The sequence below is a fragment of the Dendrobium catenatum genome, unplaced genomic scaffold, assembly GCF_001605985.2.
Source record: "Dendrobium catenatum unplaced genomic scaffold, ASM160598v2 fragScaff_scaffold_1022, whole genome shotgun sequence".
Lineage (NCBI taxonomy): Eukaryota > Viridiplantae > Streptophyta > Magnoliopsida > Asparagales > Orchidaceae > Dendrobium > Dendrobium catenatum.
Genome location: NW_021319484.1, coordinates 3858246 through 3878934, shown reverse-complemented (window position 1 = coordinate 3878934; position 20689 = coordinate 3858246). Strand labels below are relative to the sequence as shown.

At 36.7% G+C, this 20689-nt stretch overlaps 1 protein-coding gene across 2 annotated transcripts in view; it reads right to left on the bottom strand.

Moving 5' to 3' along the window:
- LOC110110255 (protein farnesyltransferase subunit beta-like) overlaps window positions 1-20689 on the bottom strand; it is a 72855-nt gene that overhangs the window by 32056 nt on the left and 20110 nt on the right. For both annotated transcript variants that reach the window (XM_028697955.1, XM_028697956.1), the window contains exons 2-3: window positions 9065-9151; window positions 8886-8991 (exon numbers count right to left, since the gene is read on the bottom strand). In XM_028697955.1, the coding sequence (XP_028553788.1) occupies window positions 8886-8991; window positions 9065-9151 (193 nt within the window). The remainder of the gene's footprint in view (window positions 1-8885; window positions 8992-9064; window positions 9152-20689) is intronic.

Genomic DNA, 20689 nt, shown 5'->3' with positions numbered 1-20689 from the left:
TCACCTATGCGAGCTCACCGGGCCGGGTCGTGACATATGAATGTATAAATTTATAATGTAATGCATTGTAGGTATAATGACTAAAAGGATACCTGAAGGGACTAATGGTCAGTCATCTCAGCATGAGATAACACTTGAGAGTCCAAAAAATTTTGCACTAATAGAAGGCCGTTGATCTAGAGTGGACAATGTAACCGTAGTGATTGACCCTGCTAGTATAATGTCAGGGAATAAGATGCAAATGCATACGATGAATATGATAATACAGATGATAAAAAATATATAGTCTCTAATAGGATCTGCAACATCTAGCCTTCCACCTACAGCCGTTCTAATTACTCCTACAACTCCTAGTGACAGTACAAATACTAAGGCATGTGCTCTTGATAGTGTAGAGGTGAATAAGCATTTAAAATTATTCCAGAGTTTAAAAACCCCTCTTTTAAAAGGAGTAGATGTCAGAACTATAGAGGATTGGATTATAAGGATTAAGAAAATTTTGAATTGAATGAGATGTCCTGAGAACATACATATATCACTTACAATCTTTATGTTAGAAGGTGAGGCAAAAAGATGGTGGAGATGTCAACATTTATAAAAATTTACCGGTAGAAATGAAGAATAAATTACTTGGGAGAAATTTAGACAAGTTTTCAGGAAGTGGTATGTTCCTCCATCAACAAGGCAAGAAACATTTGTCAACCTACTTTGATACACCCAAAAAGCATATGTACACAAAAAATTAGTCAACTATCCTGACTACTATCCTATTGGCTCCTTCCCCTTACCTAGTACAACTACTAAAAATCAAAAGCTCAATAAAATATACAAGCATTATATAAATCATAAACATATGAGCAATTAATTAAAAACACATGTAATTTTAATCTAGCCATAAGAATTTTATAATATTACTTTCTGTCATGCTTAATGTTCAACACTTTCATACAAGCTATATGATGGATATAGGTTTTTGCACCCTTACAGCTTTCTGATTCAAAGTTGGGACCAAATTTCTAACTTTTATGATTGAAATTGTTCTCTCATTCAAGGTTGGATCAAAATTCTCAACTTTTATAATTTCGAGAATGTAGGCTTATTTCGTCAGGTCTTTCGCCCTTGTGCAGAAATATTCCTCATATATAACTTATTTCACATTTCCAATATCATCCACTTTTTACAATCATATGGTATGCTATTGTAATAACTACTTAATGAATTAATCATTTATACATGAATAAAGTGGAATAACTGAAATAAATGCTATAACAAACATAAAAAATATAAATTTGCAATTATATAAAGTTTTTAATATTTCCTATTGCATCGTTTTGATATCTCACCTCATTATCAATTGGTTTTCTGTACAATACTTTGCCTTTTTTCTCTTTGGTACACAGCCTTATATGCACTTTTCTTCATTCAATCCAAAATCTTTCCCTTACCTATCTTTTCTCATTCTCCCTTCCTTTTACTAACAAATTTCAGCAAACCCTTAACCAGCAATATAGCAGCCATATAATAACAACAATCATGACTTAATTTCAGCCTTTCTTCTCAATTTTCCTATTGATTCGACAAACAACAACTAATTTCTACAAATTAATTTTAGCATACATTACTCTCAGCACTCCTTTACTGAATTCCAGCAATTAGTTTCAACAAACATGGCAACACCTTTCAAAATTTCAGTAAACTACAACAGCAGCCCTTACCTGAATTGTCCTTTCTTATGCTTTCTGAAAATTCCTCACACAATCACAGCCGCAACAACAGCAGCCCCTCTCCCTGCAGCTCACGGCTTGCTGTTCCTTCGAGCACAGAAGCCATATGACGGGGAATGGAAGGGAAAATCTAATACCTACTAGTGCTTTGTTTTACCTATATTATATTATTATAACTTCCCTAATGCTTTCCTACTATTGACTTACCAGTTGTAAAAATTCCTCCAAATAATGAGCTAAACTTTAGCTGAAGCATTAATAAGCTACACCTAGTAGAGCCCAACTTCATTTAAGCTCAACCCAAGTAGCCATAGCCCAACCCGAGACAGCCGAGTCCCCAAATCAAATGCAGCAAGTAGCCCAAAGGACGGGAAGGACTCAATTGCCGGCAAACCCAAGACTCTCCATACCTAACACCTCCTACCATGATCATTGGATGCCTTCCATCATTGGATAGCTGAAAAAAAAATATAAAACACAACTATATATTGTTCATATTACATCAAAACAAGATAAATTAAAAAAATGAATGCATCAATGGAGGCCGGCAACGATGAGTGGTAGCGGTCGTGGTGGGCGAGCGATGGTGGTCGCGGTGGATGGTGGCCGATAGTGGTTCACCGGCAATGGTGGCAACAGCGGTGGCTGGTGGCAATGGTCGCCTGACAGCGGTGATAAGAGATGAGCAATGGACTACAGTCGGAGACAACGGCAGTGGTCGACAGTGGACAATGGCATCCAACGGCGGGGTGGCGGTGGAGAAGGTGGCTGTCAGTAGTGCTCAAGCAAACTTTAGAGTGGTATAATGGTTCTCGCTTAAAATTGTGTGAGAATGGTTTACCTCAAAAATTAACTAGAATGGAATACAATGCATTCACTTTAATTTACCTTAACTTGCTATTCATCCAACCAAACACCAAACTTCTCAAAACCATGCATTTACTTTACTTTACTTTACACTCACTTTACTTCCAACCAGACAACCCCTAAAATTTTTTATGAAACTTTAAAAGATAATTTCAAGGTAGTATCAATGTAAGATGAATTGAACCAGTTCATTAGGAATGATAATTAGAAACTAGCTCCTATAACCCAGATTCATAATGTCATTGGAACTAAATAAGTATTTTGAAATAGTTAGGCCACTCAAAATGTAAAATAAATCTTAACTAGTTACAAAACAATACTCAAAAGTAAAGGAATAAATTACGAAAGATCATTAGCACGTGTAGCAAGACAAGAGGCTACTAGGTTATTCCTTGTTTATGGATGTTTAAAAATTTTAAACCCTTCTAAATGAATGTGAATGGTGCATTCTCGAAATAAATTTATTGACCATAATGTCTTTCAAAAAAATCTCCTGATTTTGAGAATCTTGATAATCCAAATCATGTAATTTAAAGTGATGAAAGTTTTATATTGATTGAAAGAGATTCCTCTATATTGATATGATATAAAACTGAAAGAATATGAAAATAACTTCAATTTGGAATTGGAACCCAAATGGACTGACATCCTTGCAAATATTTCTTGTGTCATTGTCGATTGCTAGAATTCCAGCTCTGGCCAGCATTCTCGCAAGGCAGCAATCCTCTTACATTGAAATTGCAGCACCTGCACCTTTGTTGCCAATGGACAGCAGTGCCCTTTCTTCCCTGCGCTGTAATTGCTACAGCTCGGCCTTCCAAACCTTGCTAAACTGTTGATCGAGAGATGAATGAACCCAGGCTGAGAGATTTAAGCTGTCTGAGTTTTCCTGCCCAGTTTGGTGAAAGTTTAATTAACGGCATAGTTAACAAGGATAATTAATAAAGTTATTTGGGTCATTTTCCTTTTTTATGGATTGTTTTTACATTTAATTAAGTAGAGTATTTTTCTAAAATTAGCCATTGTTTTCTATAACTCAAGAGTGTTGATCGGACACTATTTTAGGTTATTCTCTCTTTGTGTTGTATCTACTTTTGGTTGAGTATGTTTCAGGCCTTCCTGATGTTGGGAAAGGGTTTCTTGGAGAGGAAAGGGGTATATAGTGGAGTTTGGGAATCCACCATAAATGACGTCAAAACTCGGGAAGCCATCTCTGGCTTCTATGCATGGTGAACTGCAGCAGATTCCTATGATGAGAAGCCCTTTGGTGACAGCAGGAAGGAAGAAAATCTAGCAAGTTTCCTAAGGAAATTACAAATTGAGCAGAGTTTTCTATTGGGCGTAGAAACTAAGAAAAGGAAGAAATTCAAGCACTTGACTTCCATGGGTGGGAGGCAAACCAGTAACTACCTTTGTATACTTGTTTTCCTTTCAATTCCCTTGCAAGTTCTTGAAATTCCAGCGACATTGCAGGTGGAAACTGGGACTCATGGCTGGAGTAGGCAGACAACAGGCAGTCTTCTTGAGCAAGGAAATATCCCAAATTAGATCTTTGTTTTCTAGTTAGTAGTTTACTTTTTTCATTTTTGTTGATTTCTTCCAACATCAAATTTCAGGAAAATACCTTGCAAACAGTCTGCCTTGAAGATCTCAGACCAAGTGGCATGGATTAATGTCTGGAAAAGGTGCCGCAGCAGCAGAATATTCACAGTAGCCTTTCCCTTGGGCCAAACCTTGGGAAGAAAGTAAGTATTGCGGGGTCTAGATGGACAGACTGTAAGAAACTGGTATTGAACAGGATCAGCCATCCAATTCCTGGTGCAAAAAATTATTCCCGACTGCAGGATTCCTATGGAAAGCAAGTACTTAATGAAGTTTATTCTTGATAAAGTTTATATGCGATCTTTATATCACTATTTTTTCGTAGTCCAAGTACTTTCTTAGGTTCTCGGCAACATTTAGTCTTGTGAAGTGCCTCAAACTATCTCACCTGGGTTATCGTGAAATGAAAGGGGGTAATAGAGAAGTAAGAAGGCTGGTAACCACCTAGATACCACCACAAGCAAGAGGGCTGGAAAGGTAATTTGCAGATGGAATCCTACTATATACTCTGCATGAGCTTAACCAGACGCCACCTGCTCTCAGACCGTGGGTTGCAAGATCCCCCAAAAGAAGATTGATTTTTGTTCCTTCCTGCTTTTACTGCATGGACATGAGCCTCCCAGTGCCACCTTGTTACAGCCATTCCTTATGGATGCTAGAGAGCTACCCAAGTTTCGTCAGCCAATTATAGCCATTGCAATAAGCACTTAAGGGAGTAATGGGATTTTTATCCACACCACTTCAAAAGGACTTAGGCTTGTGGCTTAGCTAGTAGACCGATTCTAAGCAAATTCAGCTTCAGCCAAAATGAGATCCCCTTTCTTGATAATAATTTCAACTAAAAAATGTAAAAGGTTTCTAAGACTCCGATTGACAACCTTTGTTTGTGCATATATTTGTAGATGAGCCATAGAGCAAAATTAAGACTTGGTTCTCAAAGTATAGATTTGGGAATATGACGTGAAGTAAAGATCGGTAATATAAGATGTATTATAAGTTTATGAAGGACCGAATGCACCGTCTTGGTGAAACTATCTACTAACACCATAATCAAATCTTTACACCTTTGGGTATTTGGAAAACCAATAGCAAAATTCATACTCACAGTCATTCTTGACACTTTAGGCTTTAGAAAGGGCATATACAACTCAATTATTTGGCTTTTTTACTTGGCAGTGTTGTAAATCTAACATCCCTTGATGAGTCGGTCAGTGACTTTCTATATGGATAACCAAGAAAAGCTCTCATGTAACAAATCAGTGGTTCATCTCGCCAAAAATGGCATATAAGGCCTCCTTAATGACATTCAAACAACATGATATACCACAGCAAGTATCGAGCAACGGATGCAATGCGACTTGTTTCCCACAAATTGATATCCATCATGAAGTTGTAAATGCTAAAAGCTACCTTCTTGCCATTGATCTTAATTATTGGGATAGAGTTCTTTGATCATCTCGAACCAAACCAACTTTAAATAGAGAGTACTAAGAAGAGTATGATGTTAGACTGGTCCACTGGACCAATCCAACCGGTGCCGGTCCATACAGGACCGGCTTACAGAAAATAGCAGAAGAATTTTCGCCTCCCCCTCCTGTACATAGGAGCTGACCCCCTAGCTCCACAAGGAGCTGTTTAGGAAGGTTTTTGAAGGGAGTTGGGAGGGCAATTTCAAAGTAGGGGCTGTTTAGGGATTTCCTTTTGGATTTTATGCATTAAATTGTTTTTTTTCCTAGGGTTAGGGCATCTTGAATTTGGCTTAAATTTGAGATCTCATAGTTTGTCTTGGGCTCTAGCGGCGTTTAGAGATTGGGAGAGATCGATTTTCCTCTCGAATTGGGGATCAATTATATCTTGTTTGTTTTTCCTCCGTTAGTTGATTTTTGCAATCAAATTTACTATTTTCCTTGATTTTCATCTCGCTGATTTTCGAAAATTGATAGGAAATACTTTAGATCTACAAGTGTTTCCTATCATATGACCATGGTTTAAAATTGCGCAATATGAGGCTCTCCTTGAGGCCCGCCTTTGCGCAATTGCAGTAAAAAACGCCTCGACGCTTATGCCTCAAGTTTTTTTTATGAGGCTTGCGCCTCAACTTGGTTGAAACCCGCCTTGAGGCCCGCCTCGCCTCACTGGCATGAAGCTTACGCCTCACGCTATATATATTAAAACTTACATAAATCTTGTAGTAAATGCCCGATATTGGACTCTATAGGAGAGGAGTAAGGGGAGAGAGCAGTTCATCATAATGATGATTCAAATGAAGAACCCTTAGTAATGATAGCGCTGATGACTTATGAGCTCTTATGTGAATGTCATTGCTATTTATTTTTGGAAATTTGAATTATATGTTAATGAAAAGAATACTGGGATTTGCGAAAGATAGAATTTTGAGTTGAACTATATTTCATGTTGTCTTATTATTGGGATATTTTGATTTCACTTAATATCTTATGTTTTTTTATGTTTTATATTATTCACTCATTAGTATATAAAAATTCATCATTTTATGTTTACGCAATCTTTTGATTTTGAGGCTTACGCCTTGAGGCTTACGCCTCGCCTCACGAATGAAAAACGCCTCAATACCCGAATACGCAATTTTAAACATTGCATATGACAATGGCTATTGGCATCGCGACTCAATTTTGGACACCCTATTTGTGCTTCAAGATATATTGGAATGATAAATTGATTTTGGCCCACTTGATATGCTTATCCTTAAGTTTGCATTGGTTGTGTAAGTAAATGAGGTCTTTATTATCCAACAACAAGATAAACTCATTAGCTATAAGAGGGAGTGGTTTTAAAGGGGTATCAAAATGGGTTAATAGGTCAGGTTCGCATCTGACTTGAAATTGACCTGACCCGAATCTAGTCAATCTGAACCCGACCCGTTTAATAAACGGGTCAAAAACTCAACCCGAATCGGGCCTACTAGCAACCCGAATGACCCGAAACCGACCTGTTAACCTGTTTGGCTAAAAAAAATTATAATTTAATAAATATAAAGTTTAGAATATTTAATAAAAAATAAAAAGATTTTACTCACAAGTAAAAAACTTTAAGAAAAAATATATTAAATTGGTAATTTTCGGGTTAAAAATTGGTTAGCGGAACAACTCAAACCCGACTCGTTTATTAAACAGGTCAACTCAAACCCGGAGTTTTCGGATCGGGTTCGAGTCGAGTTGGCGGGTAGGGTAATATATTGACACCCCTAATGGTTCTAATGCACCAAGGCACAAAACATGGCATAAAACTCCTTGTCATAAATTTTGTATTTTTAGTATGCCTCATTAAACATTTTACGAAAGAAAGCGATTAATATATTGCATATAATAGTAATATAATAGGTTGTTTATAATGGTCATTAAAGTCAAAAGTTGCTTATAATAGTGATACAATTTGATTACACCTTTGGCTTAAGCTCTTATGGGAAAATCAATTTACTATGTATCTTAAATTACACAATTTTTTTAATATTTTAAATATCTTGAGAACTAGCCAAATAAACCTTCAAGAAAATTCAAGTGCCATTTTGATCAATACATTGCTTATTTGTTGTCAATCAATTTCTAATTAAATTTATTTTAAGATTAAACATATAATTATCTTATACAAGCAAAAGTAGCTTTTGATTTTGTTTCCATTAAATCAAAAATAATTTTGCATGCAAAATGATATATTATATTATATGCATATTTCACATATTTATCAAATTGCAGAAAAACAAAATTTCACCATATTTAATTTTTTAATGGTCATACAATGGAAGCTTTTGGAAAGGCAGATATGCGGGGAATTTTAATGGTTTTCTAATACCTTTTAAGGGGACATAAAGCCTATATATACCTCAAAATTATGTAGAGAACAAGCAAATGTTTTTGAAGAAAAGAAATCCAAAATTCCTAAATTTCCCCCAAACTCTTTTTTGGTAAAAGTTCTCCAATCATTTCTGAAAGGCTGAAATACTTAAAGCTTAAGAACTCAAAGCCATGACATTTGCAGGACATAGTGGAGTTGTATAAGCAATCCAAGTTGATTATAAGATTGAGTTTAGTTTTGTTTCAAGTTGATTTTGTTAGAATAATTTAGCACAATATTTGGAATTTCCTTTTATATTCATTTGCTAAGCCTTCAAAAAAGCATGAGCTTGCCCGAAAGGAAAGTTAATGGGGTGTACCATTAGCATGAGGAGCAAAGAAGTGGATCGTATAGTTGCAAGCACGGGGTAGTGGAATCTTATTCCAAGGAAAGGGCTAGGCACAAATGTGGTTTAAGAGTTGGGTAAACCACATAAATATCATAGTCTGTTATCTACTTGCAAAATTTATTTGCATTGCATATTTCTTTTATTATGTTGTATTTTTATTTACTTAAAAATTTTTAAAAGAACAAATTTATGCCACCCCCATCCCCTTATTGACGTGTCATACCTCTTCAATAAATAGAGAAAGTTATTAGCATAATAGCATAATAACAGAAATATATTAACATATTAAGACAATAGCAGGACTAACATAAAACAACTAGCTACCAAACAGTCACTAATTCTCAAATTCCTACAAGAGACCATATGGTTATTAGATTGAAATTGTATAGAACTATATTGATAGAAGCATACAAAAGAAGCATCAAACAAGAAGATATTCATTGTATAGGATGAGTGGTTTCAAAAATTTATACCTTGCATCGAGATAAAAAGTCCACAGCATTATTCTCAAGCTCTATATCAAGTGATTCCCTCAATAAAGCCATAGAATGAATAATCCAGTAACACAACCAAGGCCGACTGCAGCTCATGCAACCAAAAAAGACAGCCATCAAGAAGAACTAATATAAGATTTTAAAAACCAATATCTTACTTGGCATCTAAGACACGGTATGTTGGCCCCAGTTGATTAAGTCCTCTTGTCAAGAATTCAATATGTTTGTCACGCCAAAGCTCAAGCCTACACAAAAGAAACCCTCAAATTTTGATAAAAAGTTTAAAGAATTACTCTTCCAGTCAATTTTTGTTAAAGGATATAATAATATATTTTTTTCCGAGATAATCAACTTCAAATAAGCTAATGTATATTGATAATTATATATTTTGTAAAACATTCAATTGAATAAGATATCACGGCTATTCCACTTTAATCGACATTTAAGAATTATTTCACTCAAGATCCTATCTATCTCATTACCTAAGCATTTTATAAAATGTTTATGAGCAGTTCATCAATGATCTAATAATAACAAATCATCTTTGATGTCATCTAATGATTTACTAAGTATTTTTTAGCTTAATTAATAAAGGAGTAACCATCAAGATGAAGATCCCTCAGCAAAGCTAGCTTGATAATCTTTTAGCCTGGAATAAGCTTCAAATTAGATAATTCATCCTTTTAAAGACTACAACTGGAAATTCAAGTTCATGGGCATAGTTTAAGTTGTTTGGTAACAAATATAATTAATTGCAGAGGAGTTAAATATAAGTTAATTATTATATATATCTAAACGAACTATTTTTCAGACATATCATTTGTTTAGGATTGAATATCTTATTTATTAACTAAAACTTTATATGATAAAAAAACAATTACTGTACAAACTTTCCAATAAACCAGCCCCTGTGAAGCAAAGCCCTACATGGGGTCCTGGTTGGGTACCCAATCCATGCTTTACTTGGACAGGCTTCGCCCACCCATGGTGACTTCCGGAATTCCGTACCCACCTATAGCCACCCATTTTCCATGCTTTTTGAACGCAGTCTGCCACGAACTGATGGCCTTGAAGCTTGTTGTCCTTTGCTTTGATTGCCAACTTTCAAGTTGCATATCAGAATTTATCGTAGTCATAGCGTGTTTAAGGATTGCAGTAATATATGATATACGGTGATTAGCAATGTAAATCGATTTATCCTCCAATGTTGAGTACCCACCCATACCAACCCACAAGGCTATGGGCGTACCCATACCCACCCATAGCCATTGGGTATGGGTGGGTACATGGTATGGGTACCCAATGCAGGGCTCTGCTGTGAAGGCCCCGAAGGTCTACCAGCTCTCCATAGGAGCCCTAGTCAAGCATCCAAAGGGCCCCATGGTGCTTGCAAATTCTCAAAAAGGTATGACAAAAAACTGGGTTTGCAGGGTAACCATGAAAATGAAGTAGCATAATTAATTTTTGGCATATTTAATACTTTGGAATGACTACTAATTATGTTCCATTTTCAAAGAAATTAATGACTTAGAATGGCCATATTCCATGTTGAAAATACACTTATTTCATGCTGCATGATGTTTTACTCTCAGTAACATACTCAATGTTCGCATGTATTATCATCATAACTGTATGCCAACTATATGTGATTGATAGATAAAAATATCCTCCAATTGTATGCCTGCCAATTTTGATTAATTGATATAAATACTTCAGCATGATTAGTGTTTATATTGGGAATTCAATTATTCTCATGATATTAGTATTTGACTTTTTGGTATCATAAAGGGTTCATATAGAATAACATTTTCCCTAGTTTGCTTTCCATAAAGCTTTAGATTAGTTCAAGAAACCAAGTGATGCACATGAAGTAATCTAACTTCCGTTTATGTTGGGAATTCAATTAATCTAACTTGGTTATGTATTATGACCCTTCTCTACCTTGTTTAAGAAAAGCAATCATATTTACACTTATAAGCAACCTAATTAGAAGCGTGATAGAAAATCAACAGTGTTATGAATTTATTGTCATAAATCCTTGATTTTAGCTTTTTTTATGTAAGTATAATTGATTGTATTATCTCGGGTCTATTGTTCAATGTGATGGTGAAATAGATGGGGATATTATTGGTAGAATTCAAGTTAGATGGTTGAAGTGGAGAAATGCATCAAGCTTGTTGTGTGACAAAAAAGCACCCCTCAAACTTAAGAAAAAAATTATATAAGATGGCGGTGAGACCTGCAATGCTTTGTGGAGAAGAATGTTGGCCATTAAAAGAGAAGCATAAAATTAAGTTAAGTGTTGCATGGATAGAGATGCTTAGATGGATGAGTGACTTCACTCTTAGAAACAGGATGTGAAATAAGTATATATATAAAAAGATTAGAGTAGCTCCAGTGACAGATAAGATTAGAGAGAGTCATTTTAGATGGTTTGGCAACATAAACGTCGGTCTTCCGATGACCAAATCAAGAGAGTATATATATTAAATTTGGACTATGTTAAGAAAATTAGAGGTAGACCTAAAAAAACTGAGTTATAAAATATATGGAAATGGCCTTTCTTTATTAGATTTTAAAAAAAAAAATTCTTAATAGGATACAATGGAAAAAAAAAGAATTCATCTAGCCAACCTCATGTAATTAGATAATGGTTTGATGGTATTGTTATTGTTGTATAATTGGTTGTATTATGCATTCATGTCATGGCTAGTCTTGCTTGCTATAATTTGACATGTACTTTGATTAGGCTTCTCGATTGCATGAGAAGAATTTAATGTAATTATTTAATTCCCATTTATGTATTGACGTTTGTATTAAAAAAAAAACTAAAACTAGCATCTTTTCTATGTAAACATTTAAAAAAATGTTATTAGTGGTATCAATATTAGTATATTCTACCAATTAGATTATTCCTTATTTGATGTATGATTATAAAATTTTTTAGTATTATCAACTACAAGAGTTCATGGTAAACCCTTCTGACAATGACAAAAAGGAAGAATTAAAATGATAGTAAATAGCATCTATGATGTTGGTAGATGTCTGCTCCTAGGAAGGTTATCATATTTATTCTATTCATCTAATGAGGGAGAGTTAGATTTACTTTGTTCATTTTTTTAACACCTTTGTACCAACATCAATTACTCGTCGTCATATAGAAGAACATTGGTAAAGTATTGTATCATATTTTTGTAATTGATCGACTCGCCACCTATTGTTGATAACAAATTTTAATTAGTATCATATAATGATTTGTTAAATATTTGATATATTAAATAATAAAGGAGACATTATGAAGAAGATGAACCTTAGCCAAACTGGCTTGCAACCTGGAAAGTAGTTGAAAATGAAGAATTTAGCATGATTCAAAATTGTAACAGTTAAAATCCAACTGTTCAATGCAAATAAGATCCAACAGCAATAGTGCATGATCTCTGGGATGCATGACTCACGACAAAACTCTTTCCATGTTCGGGAAGCTGATTTAGAAAGGATTCTATTAGAGTTATTTTGTAATTATTTGTTTATGTATTAAGATTTCTTGTATAGATCTATAAATAAAGAAGAAATCATGTAATAAAGCAAGCCTTTTCTTCTCAAACCTCTTGTTTTTAACATGGTATCAGAGCCAATGGGCTTCATTGCCATTGAAGAACGATTGTAAATCGTCGGAGTAGAAAAAGAAGAAGAAGACGAAGAGATCGAAGGACACCCGCATCACGACGTATAGGACGTGCGGAAGAAGGGTGCTTGCTTGCGACTTGAGGGGCAGAATCTTGCAGAAGAAGGCCCCATGCCATAGTTGCTGCCTACTCTCCTACGCGAAACCCTCGGAGAAAACAAAGAGGAAGCGTGGAATAGAGGTGTCAATTAGGGTCAACGGGTCGGGTTTAGGTCGAACCAGAGTTGACCCGAATTTAAACAGATCAACCCGAACCCGACCCGTTTTTGCAAACGGGTCAAATATTTCAACCCAAACCAGATCCGCGCGAGTTGCCGGTTGACATGACTCGACCTAAATTTAGGAGATTTGGCTACAGAAGCGTGAGCTGAGCTCCCGTCCTACTTCAAGTTCCTATACAAAGCCGGCAACGAAGTAGCGACAGCGACGGCGCAGCGGGCGAAGTCCGCGAGTGTAAGCGAAGGCTATCAGCGAGTGTGGGTGGAGTCCGCGACTGCAAGTACGGGCAACGGGAGGAGTCTGTGGAAGCAACGGCGAAAGGCGGTTTGGGAATCGCGAGTGCAGACAGGGAACGGAGTCTGTAAATGCAGGCGAACATCAGAAATGGACACCGACTTTCGGGTCATTGTTTAGTTGATTTCGAGTTTTCGGGTCAACCTGAACCCGACCCATTTCTTGAAATAGGGCAAAAATCCGAACCCAACCCCGACTCATTTGCTATCTAGGTCAATCCGAACACGAATTTTTTGAGATCGGGTATAATCGGGTTTCGAGTCATATCAAAAATTGACACCGCTAGCACGGAAGTCGCAACGGGAGCTTGCTACGAAGGGTCAATGGGATCGTGTGGTCCAGTTTATTAAACCGAAAAGAAAAAGGATTATATATATATATTGGCCTTTATTGCTAAAGAGAAAGTTGGATTGTACTACCTAGAAGAACTGAATAAATCTAGAAAAAGTTACTCCATGTTATCCCTAGTTGATAGGAAACCTACTATCTGGCTTCATCATTATTGATTAGAACATCCGTCTTTTGATATGCTAAAACATGTGTATTCAAAATTTTTTCAAAAATTAAAAAATGAACTTTTTCACTGTAAACTTAGTGAGTTAGCCAAGCATAAAATAACTTATTTTCCAAATAAAAATGATAGATCTGATACTTTTTTCTATCTTATTCATAGTGATATATGAGGACCCTAAAAAATCCCTATGATGTAGACGGGTAGGAGGCTCTACTAGAGAGAAGGTCTCTTGAGATGAAGGAAGAGAAAGGAGTTTCTCTTGAGTTGGTGAAAAGATGAGAGCCAACATTCAAAGAAAATCTGAAATAAATTTCAGATTTCTGATGTCTGAGAAACTAATTGAGAGAGGCAACCCAAGCGGAGGACTTTGGAGAAATTCAGCCAGCAGTAAGTTCAAATCCCAAATCTTCACAACGAGAAACAATGAAATCTGAAATTCACTTGATGATGCTCCTGAAAATAGTTGGCAAGGGAGACGTTCTCTTGTGCAATCCTGTAGAGAAAAGAGCCCAACTCAAAACCTGAAATAAGTTTCAGATTTTGGTGTGTAGAGGGGAGGGAGTTTGGAGAGAAAAAAAAACCAAGAACAAGGGGAATAGGGGAGTTCGGCTAGCAGCAGGGAGGATAGGATAGGAAATGTGAGATGGAGGGGAGAGGCGGGTGACAGGGAAAGGAGACTATTAGGAAATAATTTAGAGCCAAGATATGAATGAAATTTTCGGTCAGGTAAGAGTTAAAGGAATTGTAATTATTTCCAAATGAGGTACTTAGAATTAGGAAACAATTAAATGGAAACTGCTGGGCTATTGAAGAGGGGGGCGGCGGCAAGATCATGGGGGATTGGGATTGGGATTGGGTGTCATGTATACAAGCTTGCTTAAATTGGATTGGAACTTAGGAGGAAAGTATTTAATTGACTCTATTTAAATTTGAATTCAATTAAGAGTCAAGTTAGAAACTTTCCAAAAATAGAATGATAAATTAGGAAAGAATTCAAATTTCAAATTAGTTGAATTTGAAATTTTGAAACTCTTCCCAAAATTAATAGCATGCAATCAAATCCCTTAATGAAGCATTAAAGGAGAGGGGACCACCAGGGGGGACCAGCGGCAAGGTGAAGGGGAAGGGGTTTTGGGGAGAGTGTAATGAGAGTATTTAAAGCTTTTTAATTTGGTTTAACGAGTTAGGAAAGTAACGAAATAAATCCAATTTGAATTTAAAATTCAAATTGATTTAAATTAAGTACTTTCCTAAATTAAGCAAACTAAATTAGGAAATAAATTTTGAATTTCAAATTTAGATAATTTGAATTTCAAATTAAGTCCAAATGTCATTCACCCCAAATTAGGAAACTCAAGAAGAAAGAGGGATGGGTGAGGCCGGCGACTAGGGAGCCATGGCCGGCGGTTTGGAAGAATCTTCGAGTGAGGTGGCCGACGGCTTATGGTGGAAATGGAGACGACGATGGTAGATGAAGGTACAGGAAGAAGATAAACGACTAGAAACAACAAGAATGAATAAAAACAAGAGATAAAACGAAAGATAAAAAGAAGATAAAAACCGCGAGCTTTGGACTCTTCCGAAGACTGACGGGTTATACTTTTGCCCTTCTCCAAGGGACTTCAAGTCACAAGCCCAGACCCATCATGCGGCTGGTGAAAACTCTAATTCCTTCCCATAGGAATCTCACTATCGTCCTCTCAAAAGAACACAAGTGTTGAACACAAATTTTTAATATCAATAATCCATCCAATCCCCAGATTTCATTTGTTCTCATTGGGAGTTTATTGGGATTTGACCGTACGATCTGGCTGAAATTCTCCAAAGACCTCCCCTTGGGTTGCCTCTCTCAATTAGTCTCTCAGACATCAAAAATCTGAAATTTATTTCAGAGATTTTCTTTGAGTGTTGGCTCATCATCTTTTCACCAACTCAAGAGAAACTCCTTCTCTTCCTTCATTTAAGAGCCCTTCTCCCTAGCAGAGCCTCCTTACCCGTTCTACATCAGTTTGGTATCAGAGCATGGACTCGGATCAACTTGGAAGGACTCTAGACTGGGTGGTAGGTCAACTGGGCGCCATTAGTCAACATCTCAAGAGAATCAAGCGGACTTAGCCAACCTCCACCGTTCACAATCGAACGATTCGATAACCTAGAGCGAGGTAGGACTGACCCACCGCGTTACACACCTTCAAGATCCCCTTCATCAAAGGATAAAAAAGTGGCACTAAGAAATAGATAAATAGTGGATAGAGTTGACAAATGGATGGAGGCCAATGAAGCTTTCAATTCCACTCACTTGTGCAAATCAAAGAGAAATATAAGGTGATTAGGAAGAACATGAAGAAGAAGATGAAAATGGTTGACAAGGAGAATGCGTGACTGCAAATAATGGCAGAGAGAGATTTGGTTTGATTCAATTACAACTCCTACAGAAGTAAAGGTTTCTTTTTTGACCCACAGTTAAACTCTTATAACGGAAATGTTGATGAAGCTTTGGAAATGTCATCCATAGAACTCAATATTTCTCCTATTGCTAGTGAAGCCATCTATGAGAGTGAAGAACAGTTCCTGCAGGCGAAAAGAAGTGCGACAGCTTGGAAGGTGAGCCCTGACTATGGTTAAGTAATGGCGAGCTACAGTGCCAATAAGCAAGTTTCCTTGTGGGTAACGGGGTTGTTTGAAAATCTTTGCAAAAGGGCCGTTGGGTTATTGTCCCTTTCGGATAAAGAAACTATGTTTCCAAATAACAATCCAGAGTTGTACATGAGCAATTGTGATGCTTACTCGACAGAGTCGAGTATTCTCCCACCTGGGGAGAATGATACGGACATCGGTACGAATGGCGCATCTATCACAGGAGGCATCGCAAATCGACGACTATAATTTAAATCTTCAATTATGAGTTATTTTTCTGAATTTTAGTTCTTATTTAATGTATTTCCGATTTTACCCCTAGTTGATGGTGTGGCCTAAAGGGGCAATCTTGTATTTGAGTTTTCTTATGTTTGTGCCTATATATAGGGCCTTAAGTTATTGTAATAGGGATGAATTATTGATTTAAAAATTTGTGTTCAACACTTGTGTTCTTTGAGAGGACGATATGGAGATCCTATGGGAAGGAATTAGAGTTTTCACCAGCCGCATGATGGGTCTGGGCTTGTGACTGAAGTCCCTTGGAGAAGGGCAAAAGTTAACCCGTCAGTCTTCGGAAGAGTCCAAAGCTCGCGGGTTTTATCTCTTTTTATCTTTCGTTTTATCTCTTGTTTTTATTCATTCTTGTTTTTCTAGTCGTTTATCTTCTTCCTGTACCTCATCTACCATCGTCGTCTCCATTTCCACCATAAGCCGTCGGCCACCTCACTCGAAGATTTCCTTCCAAACCGCCGGCCATGACTCCCTAGTTCGCCGGCCTCACCCATCCCTCTTTCTTCTTGAGTTTCCTAATTTGGGGTGAATGACATTTGGACTTAATTTGAAATTCAAATTATTTAAATTTTGAAATTCAAAATTTATTTCCTAATTTAGTTTGCTTAATTTAGAAAGTACTTAATTTAAATTACAATTTGAATTTTAAATTCAAATTGGATTTATTTCATTACTTTCCTAACTCGTTAAACCAAATTAAAAAGCTTTAAAATACTCTCATTACACTCTCCCCAAAACCCCTTCCCCTTCACCTTGCGCTGGTCCCCTGGTGGTCCCCTCTCCTTTATGCTTCATTAAGGGATTTGATTGATGCTATTAATTTTGGGAAGAGTTTCAAAATTTCAAATTCAACTAATTTGAAATTTGAATTTTTTCCTAATTTTATCATTCTATTTGGAAAGTATTTAACTTGACTCTTAATTGAATTCAAATTTAAATAGAGTCAATTAAAATACTTTCCTCCTAAGTTCCAATCCAATTTAAGCAAGCTTGTATACATGACACCCAATCCCAATCCCAATCCCCATGATCTTGCCGCCGGCCCCCCTCTTCAATAGCCCCAGGCAGTTTCCATTTAATTGTTTCCTAATTCTAAGTACCCTCATTTGGAAATAATTACATTCCATTCCTTAACTCTACCTGACCGAAATTTTCATTCATATCTTGGCTCTAAATTATTTCCTAATAGTCTCCTTTCCCTGTCACCCGCCTCTCCCTCCATCTCACATTTCCTATTCCTATCCTCCCTGCTGCTGGCCGAACTCCCTATTTCCCCTTGTTCTTGTTTTTTTTTCTCTCCAAAACTCCCCTCCCTCTACACACCAAAATCTGAAACTTAATTTCAGGTTTTGAGTTGGGCTCTTTTCTCTACAGGATTGCACAAGAGAACGTTCCTTGCCAACTATTTTCAGAGCATCATCAAGTGAATTCCAGATTTCATTGTTTTCTCGTGTGAAGATTTGGGATTTGAACTTACTGATGGCTGAGTTTAATAAACTGGACACAACGATCCCATTGACCCTTCGTAAGGCAAGCTTCCCGTTGCGACTTCCGTGCTAGGGGTGTCAATTTTTTTTGATATGACTCGAAAACCCGATTATAGCCCGATCTCAAAAAATTCGTATTCGGATTGACCTAGATAGCAACATGGTCGGGTTGGCTCGGATTTTGCCCTATTTCAAGAAATGGGTCGGGTTCAGCGTTGACCGAAAACTCGGAAATCAACTAAACAATGACGAAAGTCGGTGTCCATTTCGATGTTCGCACTGCATTTACAGACTCCGTTCCCTGTCTGCCTCGCGCATTCCCAAACCGCCTTTCGCGTTGCTTCCACAGACTCCTCCCCGTTGCCCGTACTTGCAGGTCGCGGGAACTCCACCCACACTCGCTGATAGCCTCGCTTGCACTCGCGGACTTCGGCCCGCTGCGCCGTCGCTGCCGCTTATTCGTTGCCGGCTTTGTATAAGGAACTTGAAGTAGGACGGAGAGCTCAGCTCACGCTTCTGTAGGCAATCTCCTAAATTTAGGTTCGAGTCATCGTCAACGGTAACTCGCGCGGATCTGGTTTGGGTTGAAATATTTTTGACCCGTTTGCAAAAAACGGGGTCGGGTCGGTTGAACCTGTTTTAAATTCGGGTCAACTCTGGTTTGAACCTAAACCCGACCCGTTGCCCTAATTGACTCCTCTATTTCCACGCTTCCTCTTTGTTTTCTCGGAGGGTTTCGCGTAGGAGAGTAGGCAGCAAACTATGGCATGGGCCTCCTTCTTGCAAGATTTCTGCCCCTTCAAGTCGCAAGCAAGCACGCCTTCTTCACGCACGTCCTATAGCTGATGCAGGTGTCCTTCGATCTCTTCGTCTTCTTCTTTCTTTTTCTACTCCGACGATTTATCCAATCGTTCTTCAATGGCATTGAAGCCCATTGGCTCTTGATACCATGTTAAAAACAAGAGGATTGAGAGAAAAGGCTTTGCTTTATTACATGATTTCTTCTTTATTATAGATCTAACAAGAAAATCTTAATACATATAACAAATAATTACAAAATAACTCTAATAGAATTCTTTCTAAATCAGCTTTCCCGAACATGGAAAGAGTTTGTCGTGAAGTCATGCATCCCACAAGATCATGCACTATTGCTGTTGGATTTATTTGCTTGAACGTGGATTTTAACTGTTACAATTTTGAATCATGCTAGAATTCTTCATTTCAATCTACTTTCCAGGTTGCAAGCAGTTTGGCTAAGGTCTCCTTACTTTCATAATGTTCCTTTATTATTTAATATATTCAAATATTAACAAACATTATATGATTACTAATTAACAATTGTTATCAAACAATAGTGCGAGTCGATCAAATTACAAAAATATGATACAATACTTTACCAATGTTCTTCTATATACCGACGAGTAATTGATGTTGGTACAAAGGTGTAAAAAATGACAAAGTAAATCTACTCTCCCTCATGAATGATAGAATTAATTGATAACCTTCCTAGGAGCAAGCTCTTACCAACATCATAGATGCTTATTTACTATCAATTTTAATTCTTCCTTTTTGTCATTGTCAGAAGGGTTTTACCATGAACTCTTGTAGTTGAAAGACTAAAAATTTTATAATCATACACAAATAAGGAAATAATCTATTTTTGTAGAATATACTAATTGATGATCACTAATAACATTTTTTTTAAAATGTTTACATAGAAAAGATGCGTAGTTTTAGTTTTTTTTTTAATGTACAAACGTCAATACATATAGGGAATTAAATAATTACATTAAATCCTTCTATGCAATCGAGAAGCCTAATCAAAGTACATGTCAATTATAAAACAGCAAAGACTAGCCCATGACATGAATGCATAATACAACCAATTATACAACAATAACAATACCATCAAACCATTATCTAATTACAGAGGTGGCTAGAGAAATTCTTTGTTTTTTTCCATTGTATCCTATTAAGAGATTTTTTTTTTTAAATCTAAATAAAGAAGGCTCATTTCCATATATTTTATAACTCAGTTTTTTAGGTCTACCTCTAATTTTCTTAACCATAGTCCAAATTTAATATATATTACTCTCTTGATTTGGTCATCGGAAGGACCGACGTTTATGTTGCCGAACACTTGTACTCTCCTAACATATCTCTACTCCACCAGATGCGCTATCTGTCACTGGAGCTACGTCTAATTCTAGATGCTTCGCCTTATCTTCAGCGTCTGTTCTCTAGAATTGAAGTCACTCACTTCACTACACACCTACACTCTATCATGCACACTTGCAACGCTTAAATTTATGCTTCTTCCTTTTTAAGGCCACATATCTTCTCCACAAAAGCTGCAGTCTCACCGCCATTTATTAATATTTTTTCTTAGTTTGAGGGTGCTTTCTTTGTCACAGCCAACAAGCTTGATGCATTTCTCCACTTCCAACCATTCTAACTTGAATTCTACCAATTAATATCCCCAATCTATTTCACCATCACATTGAACAATAGAACCGCGAGATATATAACAATCAATTTACTTACATTTAAAAAAAGCTAAAATCATAGGATGTATGACAATAAATTCATAACACTGGTTGATTTTCTATCACGCTTCTAATTGGTTGCTTATCAGTGATAATATGATTGCTTTTCT